At 48.9% G+C, this 20,276-nt stretch overlaps 1 protein-coding gene across 9 annotated transcripts in view; it reads right to left on the bottom strand.

Moving 5' to 3' along the window:
- The window catches only part of KANK4 (KN motif and ankyrin repeat domains 4), a 36,530-nt gene that overhangs the window by 11,403 nt on the left and 4,851 nt on the right, over nt 1-20,276 (bottom strand). For 2 of the 9 annotated variants that reach the window (XM_080406341.1, XM_080406343.1), the window contains exons 5-7: nt 18,715-18,914; nt 13,274-15,445; nt 1,323-1,405 (exon numbers count right to left, since the gene is read on the bottom strand). In XM_080406341.1, coding sequence (XP_080262467.1) covers nt 1,323-1,338 — 16 coding nt within the window. In that variant the 5' untranslated portion in view covers nt 1,339-1,405; nt 13,274-15,445; nt 18,715-18,914. Of the gene's footprint in view, nt 1-782; nt 965-1,322; nt 1,406-12,932; nt 13,253-13,273; nt 15,446-18,714; nt 18,915-20,276 lie in introns of those variants that run through there. The other 7 variants (XM_080406340.1, XM_080406344.1, XM_080406338.1 and 4 more) reach the window with 5 other exon arrangements.

The raw sequence follows: 20,276 nt of genomic DNA, 5'->3' as shown, positions 1-20,276 counted from the left end.
TTCATCTCAGTTTCAGGCAGGTAGGGGGCTGCCGTTCAGCATTGTGGAGGCTCGTGGTGAAGCTGCAGAGACACAGCAACATGCATAAAGGTCTGATATGGTTTTCCAGAGGTGAATCAGGTAATTGTTGCACTGAGGAAGCTGAAAATTTGCTGAAATCATGGCTCTAATTGGCAATTAAGCAAACAGCAGGTTTTGCAGGCAGAGCTACGTGCCTGTGTAAGTATAAAGAGCTGCCCGATGTATAATAAATCCAGCTCAAAAACAGAAGGTGGAACCAATCTGTGACAATTACATTTTTCAAGGCTTTTGGTTTGGTTTTAACTTTTCAGTGGCACATCAAGCAGGAAAATCATTGCATTGTTTCATCTGCAAACACCGTGTCACAAATTATTCCTTGAAAATGACAAATACAGCACCAGGCAGAGGCTGGACCCAGACAGTGCCAGCCGGGGCTGCTTTACACAGCCGCATCCATGCGAAACACGTGCCTCCCAAGGTGACCGGCTGCACAGCACCGAGCGCAGCTTTTAATTGAGGTAAATCACCATGAAATGCACGACAGTGTGTCTGCCCACCCAGCCGTCACAGGCAAACCGTGCGGCTCCAGCAGTGCAGCCCGAGGCTCCCGGTTTAATACAACTTAATACAGATCCAGCCTGCAAAATTTCACAGCCCCCAATTTAGGCTTTAAGGGTCTAAGTAGTCAAACCGCAGCATCATTGCTCATTTTAGTTTATGCACAAGTCCCTCAAACCACAGCGGTTTGGGCTGCTTCGCACCTCTTACCAAACAAGCTGCGCTCCGTGAGGACAAGGAGATGCAGCTCGACCAGGAGAAACCAGGTTTCATGGCTGCTCCCTTTGTCTCCATCCTGGTGTAGCAGCTGCGTGGGGACCAGGAGAACTTGGCTTGGCTTTCGGTGCTGCTCATCACAGAGCATCACTGAGATGCAGATGCTTTTCTGAGGGGAAGCAGCACATGAAAGTCAGAGGAGTGATGGAGGGAAAACATCACATGGGGTAATACAGCACAAGAGCACAGCCCGGACAGTGGGAGCAGAGGAGATCTGTCCTGGCTATGCACCACAGAGGACAGGAGGACAATATGTGCTGAACCGAGAGCTGTGACTGTGTTCTTGCTGCGGTTTATCAAGTCTGCATAATACATGAATGATGCATTTTTCATCTCCTGGCCCTACTGCCTATCTATAGAAAACAAGTTATTTACAGTATTTCTGGTAAGGACATTACTTCAAGGCTCAGTTAGGGTGTTTTTTTCAAGAAACAAATGAGCAAACATCCATCCCATAGCCTCCATACCATCTGTCTTCTCCATGGTGTGGTCTAATCAAGCTGTCACTTAAACATCTTCTGACAAGCTAGGGCAGATGAGTTGCTTCACCCTTGAAAAAAGGAAGAGAGATTTTTAAGTTTTAAAAAAGCTCAATCATCTGAACTTAAATCTCTTCTTAAAGCCTTACACTTCTTCACAGCCCACCCCCATCTTTTCCATATTCTGCAGCCCAACTGTGTCTACTAAGCATTTTCAAGCTGCTTAAATCAATAGTTCCTTTTCCAGGGGCAACAATTTGTGCTTCATAGACACATCCCAGGTAGCTGGTTCTTACAAAACATCCCCTGCATTACAGATGGTTTTGACTACAAACGAGGAAAGAGAGACAATTAGGATATTTTCTACTGGGCTTGAGATAGATGGCACAGGGACTCTTCACTGATGCCTGTAAGCTGGATATATCCAACGTAACATAACGTAACTCCAAAAAGAGCAAGGGATATAAACAGTGCACAGAAATGACTGGTTTGTCATTTATTTTTTTTCAAATCTGTAACCAAAGATTCAAAATTTATGTTGAATTCTGGTTCAAATGAAAGCCACTATTTCAGAGCACGTCCATACTGTTATAAAGAACCCTCACCAAATTGCACTAAACCACTGACAAATTGCTTTCATATCAGGGAGGATCTTCAGGTGGAGATCTACCACCGCCTACATTGCAAACCTCACATCCTTCCTGGTCTGTACTGCCCTCCAGCTCCTGCCCATCATGTGGACACAGGTCAGACCCTCCTGGAGCACAAGAGGAGGTTAAGGCTGGGAACAACCAAGAAAGGTCCTGGGTGAAACTTCTCTCCTCCATGCCCTTTGGAAAGACACAGGGAGGAGGCAGGCAAGGGCAAAGGGGGCTGAGGCAGTGGGCCATCACTGTAGACTTCCTGACTTGCATGAGAAGGACAGCGTTGCTCAGAGTGAGAAGGGCTGGTTTTTAATTCCTGCTGCGAGGGAAAAAGGGGGGTGGGTGGGGGTGGTTCTTGGAGAGCAGATTACTCGCTTAGGATTTTCCTTCAAGTATCTAATTTGGTTCCTAGCCAGAGATGGTCCCACAGCAGCTTGGAAGTCAATCCCTGCTTCTCCAGTGCATCCTTGAGCTATGCAAGATTCTCAGGGGTAGGACCAAGCAGCACAAAGCCTGCGCTGAGCCAGCCCCATCTTACATTCATCTCATTGATCAAACTGTCAGAGTCTGAATTAATTTTTCTGCTTGTAGTATTTCACCTAAGTGAGGGCTTTAGCACTTGACCGTGCTTCCAGAGCTCCCTGTGAAGGGGCTCCAGACAACCTTTACCCCTCACTTCGCCTGGCACTATACTTATCCAGCACCAGTCTGGTTCACCTTTCTGTTTTCTCTTCTGCAGTATTCATCAGCAGAACCATCCCTCAGGACCTCTGGCTCATTCATCGTTTCAGGAGCAGCTCTGCCTTGTTGGTCTTCTCCACTCTGCAGCTTCTAAATTCTCCTTTTAACACATAATTATTTCTGCATTGTGTAACTCATCTTTCTTCTTGTGGCAATGGCAAGATAACTGGATATGCAGTGCAGATAAGGATATGCAGACTATGGCAGTGCTGCTATTATTCTCCTCTAGAAGCACTGAAATAACATAGTTTAACTACAACAAAGACCAGCGGGAAAACAAAGTGAAATCCTGCCGTATTCTTGTCATAGGATGGATACTTTGAAAGTTCAAAATCTTTTAAAGAAACAATTAGTTCTGTCCATCAGGTAGACAGACAAGCTTATTCTCAATGTATAGCTCTGATGGAAAGTTAGGAGGGTCCCAGCCCAAGGAGAACATCAAAACTCTCAAGAGCTCCTCCAGGCTTGGTACCTCCTCGATGCTCATGCGGCCAAACAGCAACACTGATGCCTGCACCACACCATGCAACCTTCTGAAACACCTTGACCAGCGGCCTCCTGACATGCTCTCCTATTGACTGCACTTCTATAAAGGGCAATTTCTTCTGTTTCCTCCTGCCAATAAACAGCACATGCCAAAACAAACACTAACCCCTTTCTCAAATGGTTTGGAGGGTTTTTTTCAAATTTTCCCATTACAGTCAATTATGGATCTTAGCAACAGTCTGACCAGCTACACTTCACTCTTCTAGGTCAGTTATTTAGAAGGGGGTGGGGAAAGCCAGTGAATATGATGCTTTTTGATATCCAGATAATTACATCTATTTGGTTCATTTATGAGCTGTCTGGGTCCCAACTCTCCAGCCCAAATTGATCCTATGACTTTTCTCTTTTGACCAGTCTACTTCAAAATCACCTCATAAAAGCATGCTGAATGTACCCTGCCAGCTTGCTGATGTTCCCCCATCCCCACCCCCGGGGCAGCTCAGGTGCGCAACGGGTGGCTTTGAGCCAGAAAATGTGGCTCCTTGGACCCCACGGCTGCTCTCTGATGCCTGCTCCTAATAAAAATGAGACCAAAAAAAAATTAAGTGATCCACCAGAAGCAGCACACCTGTATGCCCGGGGTCCGGCCCGCAATTCAGGGCTGGGCAGTACTTTTAGGTGGGTCTCCATCCTGCTAATACCTGTTAGGCTGACCCTCTCTTGGGCTCTTTATTTGCTGAGTTTTCCTCTATTGAATAAAAACTGGAGCATACTTATTTTCCTCTCTGGGCAGGCAACACCACCACGTGCGCAGCATCGCTGATTTTTACCTATACTACACAGAAAGGCAGTGGGGAGGATTAAGCCAGATTTGAATTACATTGCTTTTCTCAAGGCAGGAATAAATATATACAGAAATGGAAATCAAGAAGCCAAATATGTGAGAAGACAACAGCACACAGTGAAGTGGTTTTATTCCCTGGGGCAGCCCATTTGCAGGCACAATGCACTGTCTTTTTAACTAGTCTTGTCTCAAACACTGGCTCTTTACAGTCACACTTAACCCCTCTTACTCTGTCCCACTTGCCAGACAAAGCAACCACCCGCTGGCTCCCCCACCCACACCAGCCAGCAGAAAGGAGAGCACCCTTACACCCCAAGAAATTTAAAGAACAAATTAACCATAAAGACAAATATATTAAGAATTTCATTTTCCCAGAGCCTCTTTCTAGCAATTTAAATTGGAAACGTTTAACCATGTGCCTATAAATAAGATAATTCATCCCCACTGAGCAGCACGTTAGCACAGTCTCATTAGCTATAACACAACATTTTTTTGAGCTCTGCCTGTCGTGTTCTCCTGCACTGCAGCAATAGCTTTAGCACTTTGTGGTGAAAGGAAAAACTATCATTAGAAAAGCCTCTTGCCACGTTACCTTCTCATGCTCCCACCTACAAGCCCATCATAGAGCAGAAGCACTTGCCTCCCTCTAAAGCATCTTCTCCCATGCGAGAGCCAGCAACGAAGTATTCGGAGCACCAAACATGCCTTTTCCAGTTGTTAAAAGTTGGTCAGCTAAGCAGCGACCTTGCTCAGAAAGCAAATATAAGTTTAAAACAAGAAGCACAAAAGAGCGATTAATTTTCTAATAAAGCAGACCGTTGCTTTCTTATGACCTTTCTGAGGACAGTTCAAGCCAGCTGTATAAAATGAGTTACTTTTCACAGCACAGTTACCTTTTCCATAGAACACAAAACACTTAAGTGCTGTCACTGGGCTGCCTGCCTTATCATGAAAAATTATTGAAAGGACAGTCAATTATTAATGATACAGTTCTTATTATACCTGATGCTGCAGGCTGCAGCCGGAGCTCGCCCTCCGCATGCTGCACCCTCCCAGGCTGAACGCATTAGTTATTCTGCGGAGCGCCTCTCCCAAGGAAATGCAAGCGGCTGCCGCGATGAAACGGCAGCATCTTTAGCAGAAGCCGCAGAAGGTCTCAACGCCTGTAATTAATCCTGCTGAAGCCCCATTCCCATGCACGGAGCAGAAACAGCCCCTCAGCCCTTTACCCTTCTCCCTGCAGCTCCAGCTCCTCCCATCACAGCCATCCATCCACCCTTCCCAGGAGATGCTGAACAGGACGGGTGATGGCAGGAACGGAACGCGGCCGCCTGTAACCGCAGCACAGGCAGAGGATGCCTGACCTGCTGTGCCATGCCCAGCTGCTGCAAGAAGGGATGGGTAGCCCTTGGGCTCCTGTGGGTGCCAGTGCAACTCTCCATATAAAGTGCTCAAGCAAACTTCAATGCAAACAACACAAACTTCAAAATGCAGGCAGGTGAGGCAGGGGGCAGCTCATAGAGCAGGCGTGGTGTGATTTTGGGCAGGGTATTTGTGGCATGCAGCTCAGTGATGGGCAGAGTGCCTATCCCAAGCCCCTGGGCTGGCATTCCACTCGGGCATCCTGGATTGCTGCACCCCCAGGCTGGCAACAGGGAAGAAAAACCCTCAGCCTCTGCACTATACTTGCAACAACTTCATGCTTGCAAAGGCAGAGGGGTTCAAACACTGCCTGGCTTCCCACAGCTGGGCTGTGAACCTCTTCCAGGGCTGGGAAAGAAAATTCTGAAAAGCAGAGGCATCCCACTGGGACCTGGGGGCTTTGACCAGGGACTCGCATCACAGAGTGGTGCCAGCACCTTTCCCATCACTTAACAAGCAATGCAACCAAAATGCTCATCTATCTCAGAATACAAAAACATTTTGTCACTGTCTGTCTGCAGAACAGAGCTACTGGCACTCCTCCAGGCTCACAGCACTGTGAAACTACTAAATGTAACTTTAACAGATTAAGTTTGGAGAAAAGCAGAAAAGTTTTCCCTCTGCAGATGCAAAATAGCATGGACACAAAAGAAACAGCCGCAGTTTGTCCTTGCTAGCGCTCCCCAAGACATGGATGGGTTAACTTCTTAACTGGGGAATGAAAAATAACCCCCTATTTCAGCAGCCAGAGAAATGCAGCCTTTCCCAAATGCCGTCTTTCCCACACGGCTCCAGCATCCCACACCATGCAGGGCCATGACACTGCATTGACAGCTTTCTGCTTTCACAAGCAATTACTGAGCTCAGGGTTCAAAATGCACTTAAGAGCACAGTGGCTTGTTTTCTGTCAAATTTTTCTGGTTTAGTTACACTTGTGCATCTTTTCTGAGCATATTCTGTTGCTTATGTTCTCCAGACAAAGCACCATGATGAAAAAAAACCCCAACATATTTCTATATGGTGCTGATTTTAAAGTAAGCCTAAAAGAATTGTTTCATTTTCCCACTGGAAAGAGCAAGCAGGAAGCTTTAATTTGGAGCATTTCCTTACTGTAATTACACACATAAGACCTACAGTTTTTCCCTGATTTAATCCCCATGGTCCTGAAGAAGGTCTTCAAGTCTGTGTCCCTTTAAATAAGCTTTTAATGGGGAGCTATGAATGGATAGAGTGAAAACATGAAAATTAATTAACTATGGGTTCGATCTACAACTGGCTTTTGATAGCTTCCCCCAACAGGGCCAGTACAGGGTGGGAAATGGGGAAGGGTTTCACCTGGGCACAGCCAGACATTATCCCACAAGTGTCAGGGCTGAGGTCATGGCCTAAAATTGTTGCTGCTCTACATTACGCACTACAGCTGTCGGGGGGATTTTGCTTTGCAGGCTGCTCCCATGGCTGATAGGAAACAGACTGCCACAAAACAGCTCAAACCCATCCCATCAGTCCCTGCCCATCCCCACTACGGCCACCACTGCTGCCTTGGATGCTCACAGGGCCAGTGGGCAAGGCGCTTGCCTGCCTTCCTCTCCCCAAGCAGAATCGCTCTGGGATGACAGGTTCGGGCTTCACCCACGGCCCCACACAGACCCACAGAAGGAGCTTGCCCTCGGTACCCAAAGGGTTACACTCAAACCTGCTCCATCCAGGAGGTCTGCTGGATTGCACAACCAGCCGAGCTATTATTGCAAGTGGACATACCAGGAATAAATATAGCCTCTCGGGGAATATTTGTTGTACATATTTTTCAATTCTGTTTTCACTGCAAAGGAAGAAAAATAACCCATTTCCAGTTTGCTGGGGACATCCACACGGGTGGGATCTCTGTTGCGCGGTGGTGGGCTGTGATCGGCTGCCGGCTGGCACTGGCATAGGAAGGAGTTTCCTTCCAGGAGGAAAAAAGAAGTTTGAAAACTTCTGGGATTAAATAAATAAATAAGTAAATAAAAGCAGTTGAAAGTCCTGGTGTGCATTCCAAGAAGTTGTCATGAGGTTTTCCACGGTGAGAGCAAATGGGGTTTCCCCTGTAAGAGATCTGCATTCTGGGAGCCCACCAGCCGCCTTCCTGCATGCATCTGACATGGTGCAATCGTCACCGCCAGCAGCCCGGTGCCCCATGGCATCCCTTGGAAACGGCAGCTCGGACCACAGTGGGCGTGGGCATACACTGGGCTGGTCCGTGCTGCCTGTTGAGGGGCAGAAGACAGCTAAGCAGACCCACAATTAAAGTGGGGAGACCAGATGATGCCTGAGCCCCAGGAAGCCTGTTGCTATAAACCCAACAGCATCCAGAAAGGTGAGCTTGCAGGCTGAATTCAGCCCAGCCCAGCCCAGCATGCACCTTGCAGCCAGGCATGGCTTGGCATGGCTTCCCTCTGCACTGGTGTCACCCAGCTGCATGTGCCCAAGTGGAGCAGAACTAGATCTGAGGATGCAAAACTAGTCGCTGTATGGGAAAAGTGGATGTGGCAGGTAAAAAGGTATGACAAAAAAAGGGACATAAATCTTTAAATCCCCTCTGAAAGCAAAATGCCACACAGTCCAGATGCCTGCTTAAAATTCACCCTTCGTTCCTGGGCCAGCGGATGGCTTCAGCACATGGCTTGTAGCAATGGGTACCCTGCAGTGCTGGCCCCAGCATTTTATCACACCCCAGGCTGAAGCTGCCTCGGCTGCTGCTTGCCCAGGAGTTCTCGACAGAAGAGCTGGAAGCAGCTTGTGGGTGCTTGATAGTGACAAGCTTGCTCTGCAGCCCAGCAGCTCATGGTTGCACTGGTGGAGAGGTTCAGGCTGGCCTCCCACCCTCTGCCAGCCATCACCCTCTCTGCAAAATTATGTACATGAAGCAACAGAAGGAGCTGGAGCCAGGGGCTGCTCACATGTAAAACATTCTGGAGGCATGCAGAGCTTCACTGGTGTTTGGAAGAGCATCAGACTCATGAGAAATCTGAATAATTAACCCAGCACCACTTAATAAAGACGACAATCGCTTTCAGCATATGTGTGCAACCCTCAGCAGCCAGCGGTACTTAAACTGCCATTTCAGGCATCTTTTCAAATGGCAGTAATAAAGTTGTGTGGATACTGATTTTATTAAAGCTGCTTATTGCTGTTTAATAAATGTCGTGAGCTTCCTGCCAGCATTTCCATTAGAAACGGGTCAGGACAAGACCTGGAGGTATCAGATATCCAAACTCTCACCCTCCTTTATGGCTCACCAGGAGGGGAAAATGATCACATTCATCCCCTCCTCTGATAACCTCTCTTCCAACTGACCTTCAGCTCATTCCAGCCATGGTCTTATAAAAGCTTTGGTTGATTCTCCTGATTTTATCCCATGCCTTGAAAACTGTAGCATTTTCCCTAAAGTATCCTCTCCCAGAGTCAGGGGATCAGAAAAACCACTTGAAGCCATGAATTGAAAGTGCTCCACAGTCAGAAGGCAGACAAAAATCCAAAGTGCCTCATTTCTAATGTTTATTCTTTTTGCCTCAATCCCACAAGTTTAGCAGGGGGATTAATGAAGCCTTCATTTGGCTTCTGGTCTCTTCCAAGCTGCTGTTTTCCATCTTCTTGACCTTGGGAGACCTTGACCTTTGCTGCCATGATACTGAATAAATTCCATGTGGTCAAAGAAGCTGGTAGGGTAGCACCTTTACAACAACACAGGGCTTGATGCATTCTTGGGGCTCCTGCACTCATCCCACTCAAGAGCCAGAGCTTCAGCCTGAGCTGGCTGGAAACATCTTCCATTTCCTAAGGAAAAACAGGATCTTCTGGGCATTTTTGGAAGCTGGGTGCGGAGGGGAACCAACAAACCAAAATGTTCCTGCTTCTTGGGAAAGGCTCTTCCATTTTACTCTCACTTGGCCGCTTGCCAAGACACGAGATGGACAGGGCAGCGCAGGGCAGGAAGCGTGTTGCGCCGTGTCTGATCTCCTTGGTGCTTACTGAGAGATGAAACACTGGCGTTTGAGCAACTGGAAAAAACCACTGACACACAAACAGGGCTTCTTAAACCCAGCAGCCTGAGAAATAGTCAAAAAGTGTGTTTGTGGTTGTAAAAGTCAAATGACAATCTGGCATCCGTCCTGTCTGACCCCAGTGAAGGTCCCACCATCAACACAGATCCTCTTCTGCTGGAAGTGGGACTTTTAGGAAAGCCCTACTCTGCATGCCTGTTTTTCTCCTTTTCCCTAGGCCATCACTGCAGTCCCCCACGGAGACACAGGGCCATTTTCTGTCAGTTCCTGGGCTGATCCAATGAGACTGGGATTGATCATGCTCCTCTTCAAACTGCAATATTTATTGACTGGGACTGGGGAAGGGATGGACATGCTGCCTTCCTTCTCTGCTGGCGAATTCCACATGGATGCTGGGAGGTGAGACCTGCAGCCGCATTTCCCACCTGCTCACCCAGGTTATGGGGAGGGTTTAGGAAACGGGGGCTTTCCTCCAGTTTTTTGACCAAGCTCAGGTTGCATGTTGCTGGTGTATTTTCAGCTTCCTCACTTGCACCAAGACTCATGTTCAACCCTGATGAACCTAGGAACTGGCTGCAATGATGAATTTAAGTTCATCATGTTTGGAAGACAGGATCCTCTGCATGCGGGTGGGATTTTCACTATATTTCAGGTTTCTGACTCTGCCAAATTGTCCATTTTGGTAGTTTATTATCGTAATTATGACAATAACTTCTTTTTCATGTGCTGTTTAAACCCTGGGATGGGCAGGACTTGAGGCTTCCTGAGGCACAGCACCGGAAACTTCAATTCCACTGAGGTCTAAAATAAATAGGGCTGAAGAAGGAACTCTCTGCAGCTGGTTGCTTCCCACTGCTCTCCCCTAGCACCAGCTGTGTGCGAATGTGCACGGTCGGGATTGCTGCCCTAAGCCAAGGGCTCCTTCATGCCCCCGAGCCAGGATCAGGGTTTTATTGACCAAAATTTGCATCTCAGTGCTCTTGAGCAAGGCAGAGTCACATAATCCCTGTCACATGAGGCATAAAACACAAAAACTTCCCATATTTTCTTTTTTCTCTAACAAATGGGGACATGTTCATCCCTGGTGCTGTTCCCAAAGCTTTCTTAAAAAGACCCAAGATTTGATGCATAACACTGAGTGATAAAAATTCGACTTTCAAAATATCTGGCGGTGGTAAAACCGCAGGGGGAGGGATCCAAATCGGCAGCAAGCTTGTGAATGAGCTTGTATTCATCTAATGCCGGCCAACTCGAGTCTCAAAACTGCTCCTGATGTGAAGGATGTTTTGAGACCAAACCCCTCCCTCCCAAAATGCGCCCACGCTGAGGGACACGGAGGCTGTTTCACGGGAAGCAACAATAAAGCGGCAAATAGATGGGTGGGTGTGTATTTTTGTTAGTTGAGGATGAAGGGAGACTTTATGACACCAAATTGGATGGCTCCTGTGGGAATGGGACAGCCCCAGCACTGCACGAAAGGGATGATTTCTGCACCTGGGAGGTAAGACTTTCTCCGTAACCAGACTTTCCGGAAAGCAGCCAAACACGGTCCTGGTTCTCCTACTCGCAAGTGGTTTGGAAACTGCACCGGGAGACTGACAGAGCCCAGAGAAGCAACGGGCTCCAGCCATCTTATCTTCCAGGTCCAGGATTATTTTAACAAATCCCTCCTCAACCACAGGTTCCCAGTCAGGTCACCGTCCATCAGACTGGCTGCCATTTTGGCAGATACATTTTTTAAATATTACAGACAAAGCAACAAATAATCATTAACCCGAGGTTATGGGTTCCCTCCTCTCATTTACTGTTTCAGAATCATTTAAGAGACCAGCTTTCTCCTTTTAGTCCATCCCAAATCAAACAAAACACCAGAAGACTGCAAAACGGGTATGAAGGTAAATGCCAGTATTTTTTACAGTGTTCCCCTTCTCTCTGCCCATCACTGTGGTCACTATCCTTATCCTGCACGAGCAACGTTTTTGGGTGCTCACTGCCTCCATTTGGGCCACACAGCTAAAATACCAAATTTCTCGTTTAGCCCCGACAAAGCAAACCCTTCCTGGTGGTGTCGCATCCCATAGCTGCAAGGAAAATGAAGTAACTCTCTACATCACAGTCCCGCTTCCATCTCTGGACGGTGAACACCACACCCAGAGCATCCAGACCATGACTTCCTCCATGCTGAACTTACTTGGACTTGCAGTTGAGATTATCTAACTGGCTTTCTACTGTCACCAATCTCCAGTGATGGTCTACCCCAGTGCAGCGGCTCCCTGTTCACACTCCACTCTGATTTCTCCAGGAGCAGAGTCAGAGCCCAGCATGCCTTTGCCTTAGGTCTGCGAGAACTCCCAAGCCGAACGCCGGGAGCTGACGAAAGTGCTTGCACGGGGCACGCCTGGTCCCGGCAGAGTTGGGCTGCTCAGAAATGCCCTGGCAGCAGCTGCTATTCTGGAAAGCTGATGCTGCCTGCGAGGGAGAAGCACTGCCCGTCCCCCTACTCGCTGCCAAATGCGCTGCTACAGCGGCCCCTCTCTCAGCCCCCTAAGGATGCAGAAACCCAAGGCTCAGCCTGGCCCTGCTCTGCAGCCAGGCCAGACCTGCGGCTGAGCCCGGAGGGACATGTGGCTCTGGGAAGCAGAGCGCAAACCTCACTAGAGACAGGCATGAGTTACGGCCCCAAGAGTTTCTGTGTCTGGATAGCTGGAAAGCCAGCGAGGAAATGGGGAAAGGCTGGAGGCAGGCGCCGGCGACCATGCTGAGCCGCGGAGGCTGGGCTGGGGCTTGTCTGAACCACAGCTTCATGGCTGGGGAAGGCTTTATGGTTGGGCTTGGAGGCTAAATGCAACTCTGGCTGCTCTGGGATCTCCGTGACTTCCACTGCATTGGCTGGGGCCTGGGGGCCCTTTCCAGCCCTCACACAGTGACATCCAAGGGTCCCACAGGGGCTCAGAGCCTTCCTGCCACCTCCCTGCTGCCCAGCCACGCTCAGCACCTCCGTCCTGCACCCAGGGGTGCCCTGGAAACACTCCTGTCCCAGGTGACCCAGGGCTGCTGCTGCCCGCAGGCAGCCACCCGAGGGGCCAGGCACCCTAGGCACCCCCTGAGCACCCTTCAAAGCGCTCCCAGGTGTCCCCGGAGCACACTCTAGAGCACGCCTGAACACTTTTAAAGCATTCCCCTGCACATCCTCCAGCACACACCCTGAGCATACTCCAGCGCACCCCCGGAGCACCCCCAAGCCCCGCCGAGCACCCACTGGAACCCCACCCCCCCTCCCCAAGTATCCCCGCAGCATCCCACCAACACCTCCCGGCGCGCCCCGCCAGAGCAATCCCGGGGGTGCGGCGGTTCCCGCCCGCTGTGCCCCGCTGTGCCCACGGCGGCCCGCTCCCCTCCCGGCCCCGGTTCCCCCTACCTGGGAGCGGCGAAGCGCGGCGGACGTAACGCGGCGGTACCGGCGACCCCGCTGCCTCCCGCGGGCGGGGCCCGGGGCGGAGCCCGAGGCCGCGGGGATGGGCTGCGGGAGCCAAAGGGAGCGGCTGCCGTGGGAGGCCAGAAATCCACTTTTTCTTTTTTTTTTTCCTTCTTTCTGTTGGTTTATTTTTTTCCTTTTCTTATGACTGCGGTATTGTGTTGGCTTCTTCTTTTTAATGCATTATTTATACTGTTCCAGCTCATCCTGTTTGCACAGATGGAGATCAAGAGCGGCGGGAAGGGGAAATCTGCGGGGACCGGCCATGGCTACAGAACTTGTACCTGTACTTGAGACTGCTGTTCTCTGGTTCAGCTGTTCAACACTGTCCGGTTTACACCAGCATCCTGTGCCTTAACGTCAAGGTACCCTGCTACCACGGAAAAAGTAAAGAAAACACGATCAGAGTTTCAGGTGTTGAGCTTCGCGGGTGTGCCTTACCCCAGGTGATTTGCATGCTCGTCACACACCCAGCTGCAGCAAGTTACTGCAATGACAGGGTTTCTTAGGCTGTGGAGGACAGGCAGAAACCAGTAGTTTACTGACCTGCTGTAACACCTTCAACTTGAGGTGAAGCTTTTGATTTTGCTTGTGTTGAGACACAGAGGCAAACCCCAGCCCTGCTCCCAGCTGTTGCAGATCATGGGAGAGTGGCGGCTCCAGCAATGCTGGGGGCAGCTGCCTGGCCTCCGTCCCGGCTATGAACTCAGCATCCACCAGGGATGAATGAGGCCTGCTGTGATTCCCCCCTTCCCTCGAGAGAAGCCCAAATACGTTTCAGCTCTGAGTGGGAAATGCTGTAAATCAGAATCTTCAGTCTCCTGTGGTTCCCATTGACACCACAGTTTGCACCTCTTGGGTTTTCATCTCCAGGCTGAAAAACATGGGGGCCTGTGAGCAGGGCTGCACGGTTGCCAGAGCCCAGCTCTGATGGGTCTGTGGGTGGCCAGAGCAAGGGGGCTCCAACTGTGGGAATGTGTGGGTCTGGAGTGGGTGTCCCAAGGCACAGTTCGGTGCAGGGTCACGCCTGGGCTCAGCCCCTGGGGATCCCACATCATCGGAAAGTATCTGAGGGTTGGGCTCCTGCTGCTGCCCACCTGCCAGGCGAGCCTGGAGCCCTCCTCATGGTGCCCAGGCTCCTGGTAAAACAGGAGAGAGAAAATCTCCCATTACCCAGCTCGGGAGTGACTGGGGCTCTGTACAGACAAGGTCGGTGCCCAGCTTGGTCTGCCCTCACCCCCATCTGAGGGGCTGGGGTGCTGAACATGAGGAAGACATTTCCTGATGATTTTCACAACACATCAAAGAATCAAGGCAAAGTGTGTCTTAGGGGAGCCTTCAGGCTTCATGCCATGAGGACAAGACCTTCCACTGCTGCTCAGATTATTTTGGCAGGGCCCAAAAGAGAGGGACTGTGATATCAGAAAGATTTTTTTTTTTTCTGGCATCGTTGGCTGCCGGAGGCGAGAGACAACTTCTACATTATTTTCTTCTCCCTGAGCAGTAAACCTACTTTTATGTGCAGTTGTGCCTTCCAGACACAGCACCTCTCCTGCTGCTCCTGGGATGGTGCAGCTTAACCATAACCCATCCCTTAGGTTCATCCCCAAAGCCAGGACAATCCCTGATCCCCAACAACAACAACAACAACGAGGCTTTTGCAACAGGAACTTCAGGCAGCTACAGGAAGCTCTTGTGGTCACAGACATTCAGCTGAACTTGTGTTTTGTTCTGTTTTCCCTGGTGGTAGATTAAAGCACTAAAAAGTGTGCATGGCGGGGTAAGAAGTAAAGCGGTGGCAGTTCACAGCACACACTTCTGCAAGCGTGCCCCAGAAAAGCAAGCAACAACTACCAAAACCCCCACTCCTGAGCAAGCAGAATCAAAACCAGTTCCCCTTTTCAGTCACTGAGGTTTTACTTGCTTGATAACCTGAAGACAAAGAATCTCTCTTCTATGAAATGTTAGGCACTCAGAGGTATAACATGTAGATGCACAAAACTTCTGTGACCCCTCTTTAATCCAAGAAAGTAACAGCACTTTCAAACAAAACAGGATAAACGAGGAGTACTTTGCTGCGTGTGTAAATGAAACATGATAAATTGTTTAAAAGCGGATTAGGTGAATTTGTGGAGGAGAGCTCTGAGGTGGCTGATGCACATGAACGTTGAAGAAGCCTCCTCAATGCGGCTTGCCAGGAGCCGGGAGGGGACAGCAGGAATGCAGCTATGGCGCAGCCACAGCCTCTCCCTCCCCTTCTCCCACCGAGTCCTTCAGCTCCACACTCAGGCGGTGTCAGAGGCCATATTCTCCGCTATGTAATACCGTCTTGCAAAGTTCAGCTATTCTTAGGCGAGGTTGTGAGTCATTAAGCGCTTTCAGAAATGTTGATTTGTCAAGCCACAGGCACTTAAAATTACTTCTGAAGCCAGACAACCCACTCGGAGGACTTCTTCCTGCCGCAGAAATTACTAGGTGAAATTCCACAGCAAGAGGTCAGCCCTGCTGCCTGAAATGCTGTGAGCCGGATCCCGCCCAAGGGCTGCCACCAGTTCAGGTTTAAAGTGGTCTCATTTTCAAAGGTCAGTTTAGGAGGGGAAAAGAATAAAAACAACAATGTGGTTTCCTACAGTCTTTTACCACCTGATTGAGCTTTTCTTATGCGTGTGTTTTAAGACGTGGACCAGACCTTCCCAGCTGGCAGTAATGCCTCTGATGGTGGATGGCAGTTTGGATGCAGTATGGACTCCCTAGGGAAGCAGGTTTCCCTCCAGTGACAGGATTACTTCCTCCCAGAGACACTGCTCTTGCCTGCTCTGCAGTGGGGTTTCTCCCTGCAGCTTCTGCGAGCAGACAGACAGGAGTGGGGTGAGGCTCCTTCCCCATGCTGGGAGGCAGGCAAAGTTAATGTAGTGTTCGGAGCATGTAGCAATGGGGCCAGGGGGCTGATGTGATGGAGTCCTTTTGGAAACGCAGTACAAAATCACTATTGTTCTATACGATGTTACGCTTGTGCCAACATCCATTTTTGTAGACTCTGCAAAGTTGCTCCCCCTTTGCTGTGCTCACAGGAGCTGCCTTGTATGGTCTGCGAATGCTAAAATCCTGCCCCATCCACCCGCACGTGGCTGGCATGCCTATGGCCCGCCACGGGCACTTTTTGGTCGGTAGCGTGAATGGGGCAAAATACTTCTGCAAGTATCTGGGAGCTACAAGAATACAAATATCAACCTAACAAAGTGTCTTGATTTGGGAAGATTTTATGAACCATGCCATAATTATCATAACACTGAAAAACACCTGAGGTGTTTCCCTAACTGTGCATCCCCTTTCACATGCCAAACCAAGTATTCATGCTTCCCTACATGCCCAGCCAGCTGGATGCAGGCAAGAAAAGATGTGGAGGGTAGATGTGACTCTGTGTTTGGGACAAGAAGACAGAGGAGCCAACCTCGTGCCTGTTCAAAAGCTGCCAGCCCCACGCGGTCCTGGGCTGTGCGCATCCAGTGATCCCCAAATAGGTACAGAAAATGCTTCATTTCCTTATGACACATAGACAACTCCTCTAATGTTCACATCACACCATGTGAGCTTGTCTGTCAAATCAATTTGCTACAGTTGTGTTGCCTGAAAGAAATTGCTACATCTTTGCAAGCATAAACAAGAAATGCTATTGCTTACAGTGCAGTCAGCACTGGGCAGCCACAGCTGGAATTCAGACATTTGTCTATAGACCTCAAATCTACTTAAAGAAAAGGAAATTCTCATTTCAGTTAAACGTGTATCTTGTAAAGTACAATTACCATTTTTCTGTAAATCTACTTTCACTGCTGTATTTTCTGTTCCTGTTTTCTATCAGTCAGCCCAGTCTCCACTACCACTTAGCTATTAGGGTACGATTACATTTTGTATGTTTCTGCACTAAAAAAAAAGGGTAGAAGAAATCAACTATGCAGAACATGGATTTAGCTAGCATGGAGCTTGTGCAGGAACTGTGACATGACAAAGGGAAGCATGGTGAGAGACTGGGTAAACTGGTCGGCACAGAGCTCCATGACCAACAGGTCACCCAAATGGGCAGGTTACTCAGAGAGGACAAGAGCTCTGCTCGGCACTGCTCTGCAACACCCATGGGGCGCATACCCCTACGTGCTGTATGTATTGACAACTGGCTGCTCTCATGTGTCTCTTATTAAAGAGAGCTGTTTTCCTGCCACACTGACTGAAAGCAATACAAGATCACATTGAAGGCGAGTGCCTTCGTTCAGCACCTCAGCTCTGTGTTGAGCGTGCTGGCTTTTACTGCGTGCCAGGAACACAGAATATTTCTATTTTAGAGGAAAGCAATAAAGGACTGAAGGGTGACAAGCTGCAGCTCTGATGTGAAGCTCCAGTGAAGGAGGCAGCGGGCACTCCAGCAGGTTTTGGCACCGCAGCATAGGCCAGACTGCCCTGCCTGCACACCCTCACCCAGCCCAGTGGCAACATATGCTGGTGTGCTCGTGTCAGTGATGGCAGCTGAGTGTGACAGCTACACAGGGAGTGGGCATATGTGTGTTCATGACCCTGGGCTTACTGTGATGAAGCTCTCCACAGGAGAGAGAACACATACACACGTAACAGAGATGCTCAGCTGTTCCCTGCCTTAGCTTTGGTTTTCTGGATTTTTAGTCATATGGGATTTGTCACTCTGGTCCAAGCGATGGTCTGACTAATTCACACTGACCACCATGCTAGGAGTTTCTGTGCCTTAACAATGGTTTAGTGGCTGATGGCTTAGGGGACAACTTGTAATGCTCTCAGTGAGCTGCCCCTAGAGAAGACCAATTCCCCAGACTCCTGTGGTTCTGTCCTCCAGGCTGAGGGGCGAAATGTGACGCCTCAGCTTCGCAGGCCTCCCATGGACAAAGATGTTATTTGTTATGAAATGCCAACCCTATTTAAAAGCCAAACAAGGACATTTAATGTTGTGTCTTCTTGGAGCTGTGAACTTGGCAGACTGACTGGTAGCCTGCACAAAGAGACATCACTCTCCTGTGTGTTTTCTTTGACATCGCACTCCACTAGAAGGTACAGCCCCTTCTAGTACCAAGGGATGGGGCAGAAAGGAGGAACCGATCTCTTCCTACACACCTTAACACCATAAAAACTTAGTAACGTTTCACCTTTACTGGAGTGATTCCTTCACTTTACTCACATTATGATGTCTTTGACAATAACAAAGCACTGTGCTTAATTTTAATATGTATTAAATCTCTGGGACGGGCAAGGAACCTGAGAGGCACCACTGGATCCCATTCTTCAGTTGAGAGTTTCCAGCAGGGAGTTCAGCAGTTTTGGAGGGAATGGCTCTGTGATGGGGACAAGACCTGGCACAGCACTCCTACAGGGCCAGCACAGACCTGTCTGCACCTCTGCTTTGTCCAGAGGGTGATGAGACACTTGACCACAGCCAGCTGCAGGCAGCAGGCTACCGGGCCGGAGAGGCTAGGCCTCTTCTTTGGGTGCTATGGCTCATGCTGACTGCCAGCAACAGCTGGTGGAGACTGGTCTGTCCTGCGCTGCAGAGACACAAAGGGCTCTGCAATACCCTTCCTGATGTGGCTACACTGGGGTGATGGAGGCCTTGCTGTGTAATTCCTTAAAAATCTGGCAGAAATGGCTCTGCTATGCAGAACTGACTGTCTGTAGTTTGGTATTTTTTTAAAACATAACAAGCCCTCACCTGAATCATGAATCTTCATAGCAGTGGTCTCCCTCCAGGTGGATGTATCCCTCCAGGTTTGAGAGCAATTACAAAATCCATTCTAGGTATGTCTGTCAATGGAGATGCTACCAGCAGATGGTGCAAGAATGTGCAGCTTGTGTTTCTTTCTGTCTCAGCTTCCAGGAGTGAGTTACAGCTCCATGAGATGTTATTTCGACCTAAGAACAGAGATGGGGAGAGATTTTATTTTATTTTAATTATGGTTTGTAAGGTAGCAGCTGGCCTCTCATTTGAATTCCAGCCCATAACGGAAAACAGCGCTGCCTCTGCTACTGACAAAGCTCTGGATCCATATGTTATACTAAACGGAGCAGCAGGCTGTGAGTCGAGAAAGAAAATATGCATAGACAGGCAAAAAGTAGGGAAAACACCCCTAAGGATGCAATGGGACCACTTACAGAACATCACTTCTTTCTGTAGGACAGAACTTAGCTTCCAAAGAGATCTGAGGAGAAATGTTGTTTCAGACCTGGCCGCAGATCCACCTTGCCTGCGGCAGATTTTCAGTGTACAGAACCACATGGTTATATTGTTACGAACAAATCTGCTTTATCCATTATGGGTGTCATTACTGTTATTTTCTTAGGTATAATAGATGTATATATAGCGCCAGGAAGTTTGTAGATCACATCCAACTGTGTTTTCTTCTAAGTTAAGAGAGATATAAATGAGAGCTAAGGCTGCATGCTGCCTGTGGTATGAGGAGCTATACATCTTGATCTCAAAGGCAATAAAACCTCCCGCACAGCGGCGCACATCATGGTTTGCACACTGACATGCTCGTGGTTTGTGGCTCAGGCCTCCAAGCTGATGTTTGCCTTTTGGAAGCTGAAAAGAAAAGGAGCTCACTGCAGGCTTTACCGTGGAGCTCACAGAACTGTGGCAATTTTTAATTATTATTTCCTGCTTTTCCTGAAGTCTGTATCTTTAAGGATGCCTAATCTAAGGCTTTTTAGACAACAGCTGGCCACACAGGTAAAGCTTATGGGCTAGGTTTTACATGGCAGAGACTCGAGCTGCTGTAACCCCTGAGTCCCTCCCAGGTGGGAAGGAGTTTCTCTGCGACCCACATTAGCAACATCTGATGAAGAAGATCCCACCCCTGGTACGAGACAGGAGTTCTGCTGCTGCCTGACCTCCCCAGTCTGATGTTAAATCGCACAAACTCATCCTGTTCAGTTACTAGAAACCAGGCAGAGGTACTGCTCTCAAAGGGACTGTAGTTCTACAGTGGCCAAATTGTTCCCACGTGCACCAACATAACAGTATTGAAGTTAAAAAAACTGATTATGAAATTATTTGAGATCCTCTGAAAGCAGATGTAGCTTGTCAAGTAGGCACAGTTTAGGGTTCGTCACGGTCCCCGAGTATTTGCTGTGGGAAAAGTCAGATTTCCTTTCCAGTGTGGTAAAGTGTGTCAGACATTTGTTCCTGTGTTTCTGGTTGTGAAAGGGGGCAGAGCTTGTACAAATTGTGGATCACCAAACAGTAAGAGTCCTAAATACGAATTTCTATTTGTT

This window comes from Falco punctatus (assembly GCF_963210335.1).
Source record: "Falco punctatus genome assembly, chromosome: 11".
Taxonomy (NCBI): domain Eukaryota; kingdom Metazoa; phylum Chordata; class Aves; order Falconiformes; family Falconidae; genus Falco; species Falco punctatus.
The sequence above is the reverse complement of the archived record's forward strand: the minus strand, read 5'-3'. Positions and strand labels throughout refer to the sequence as shown.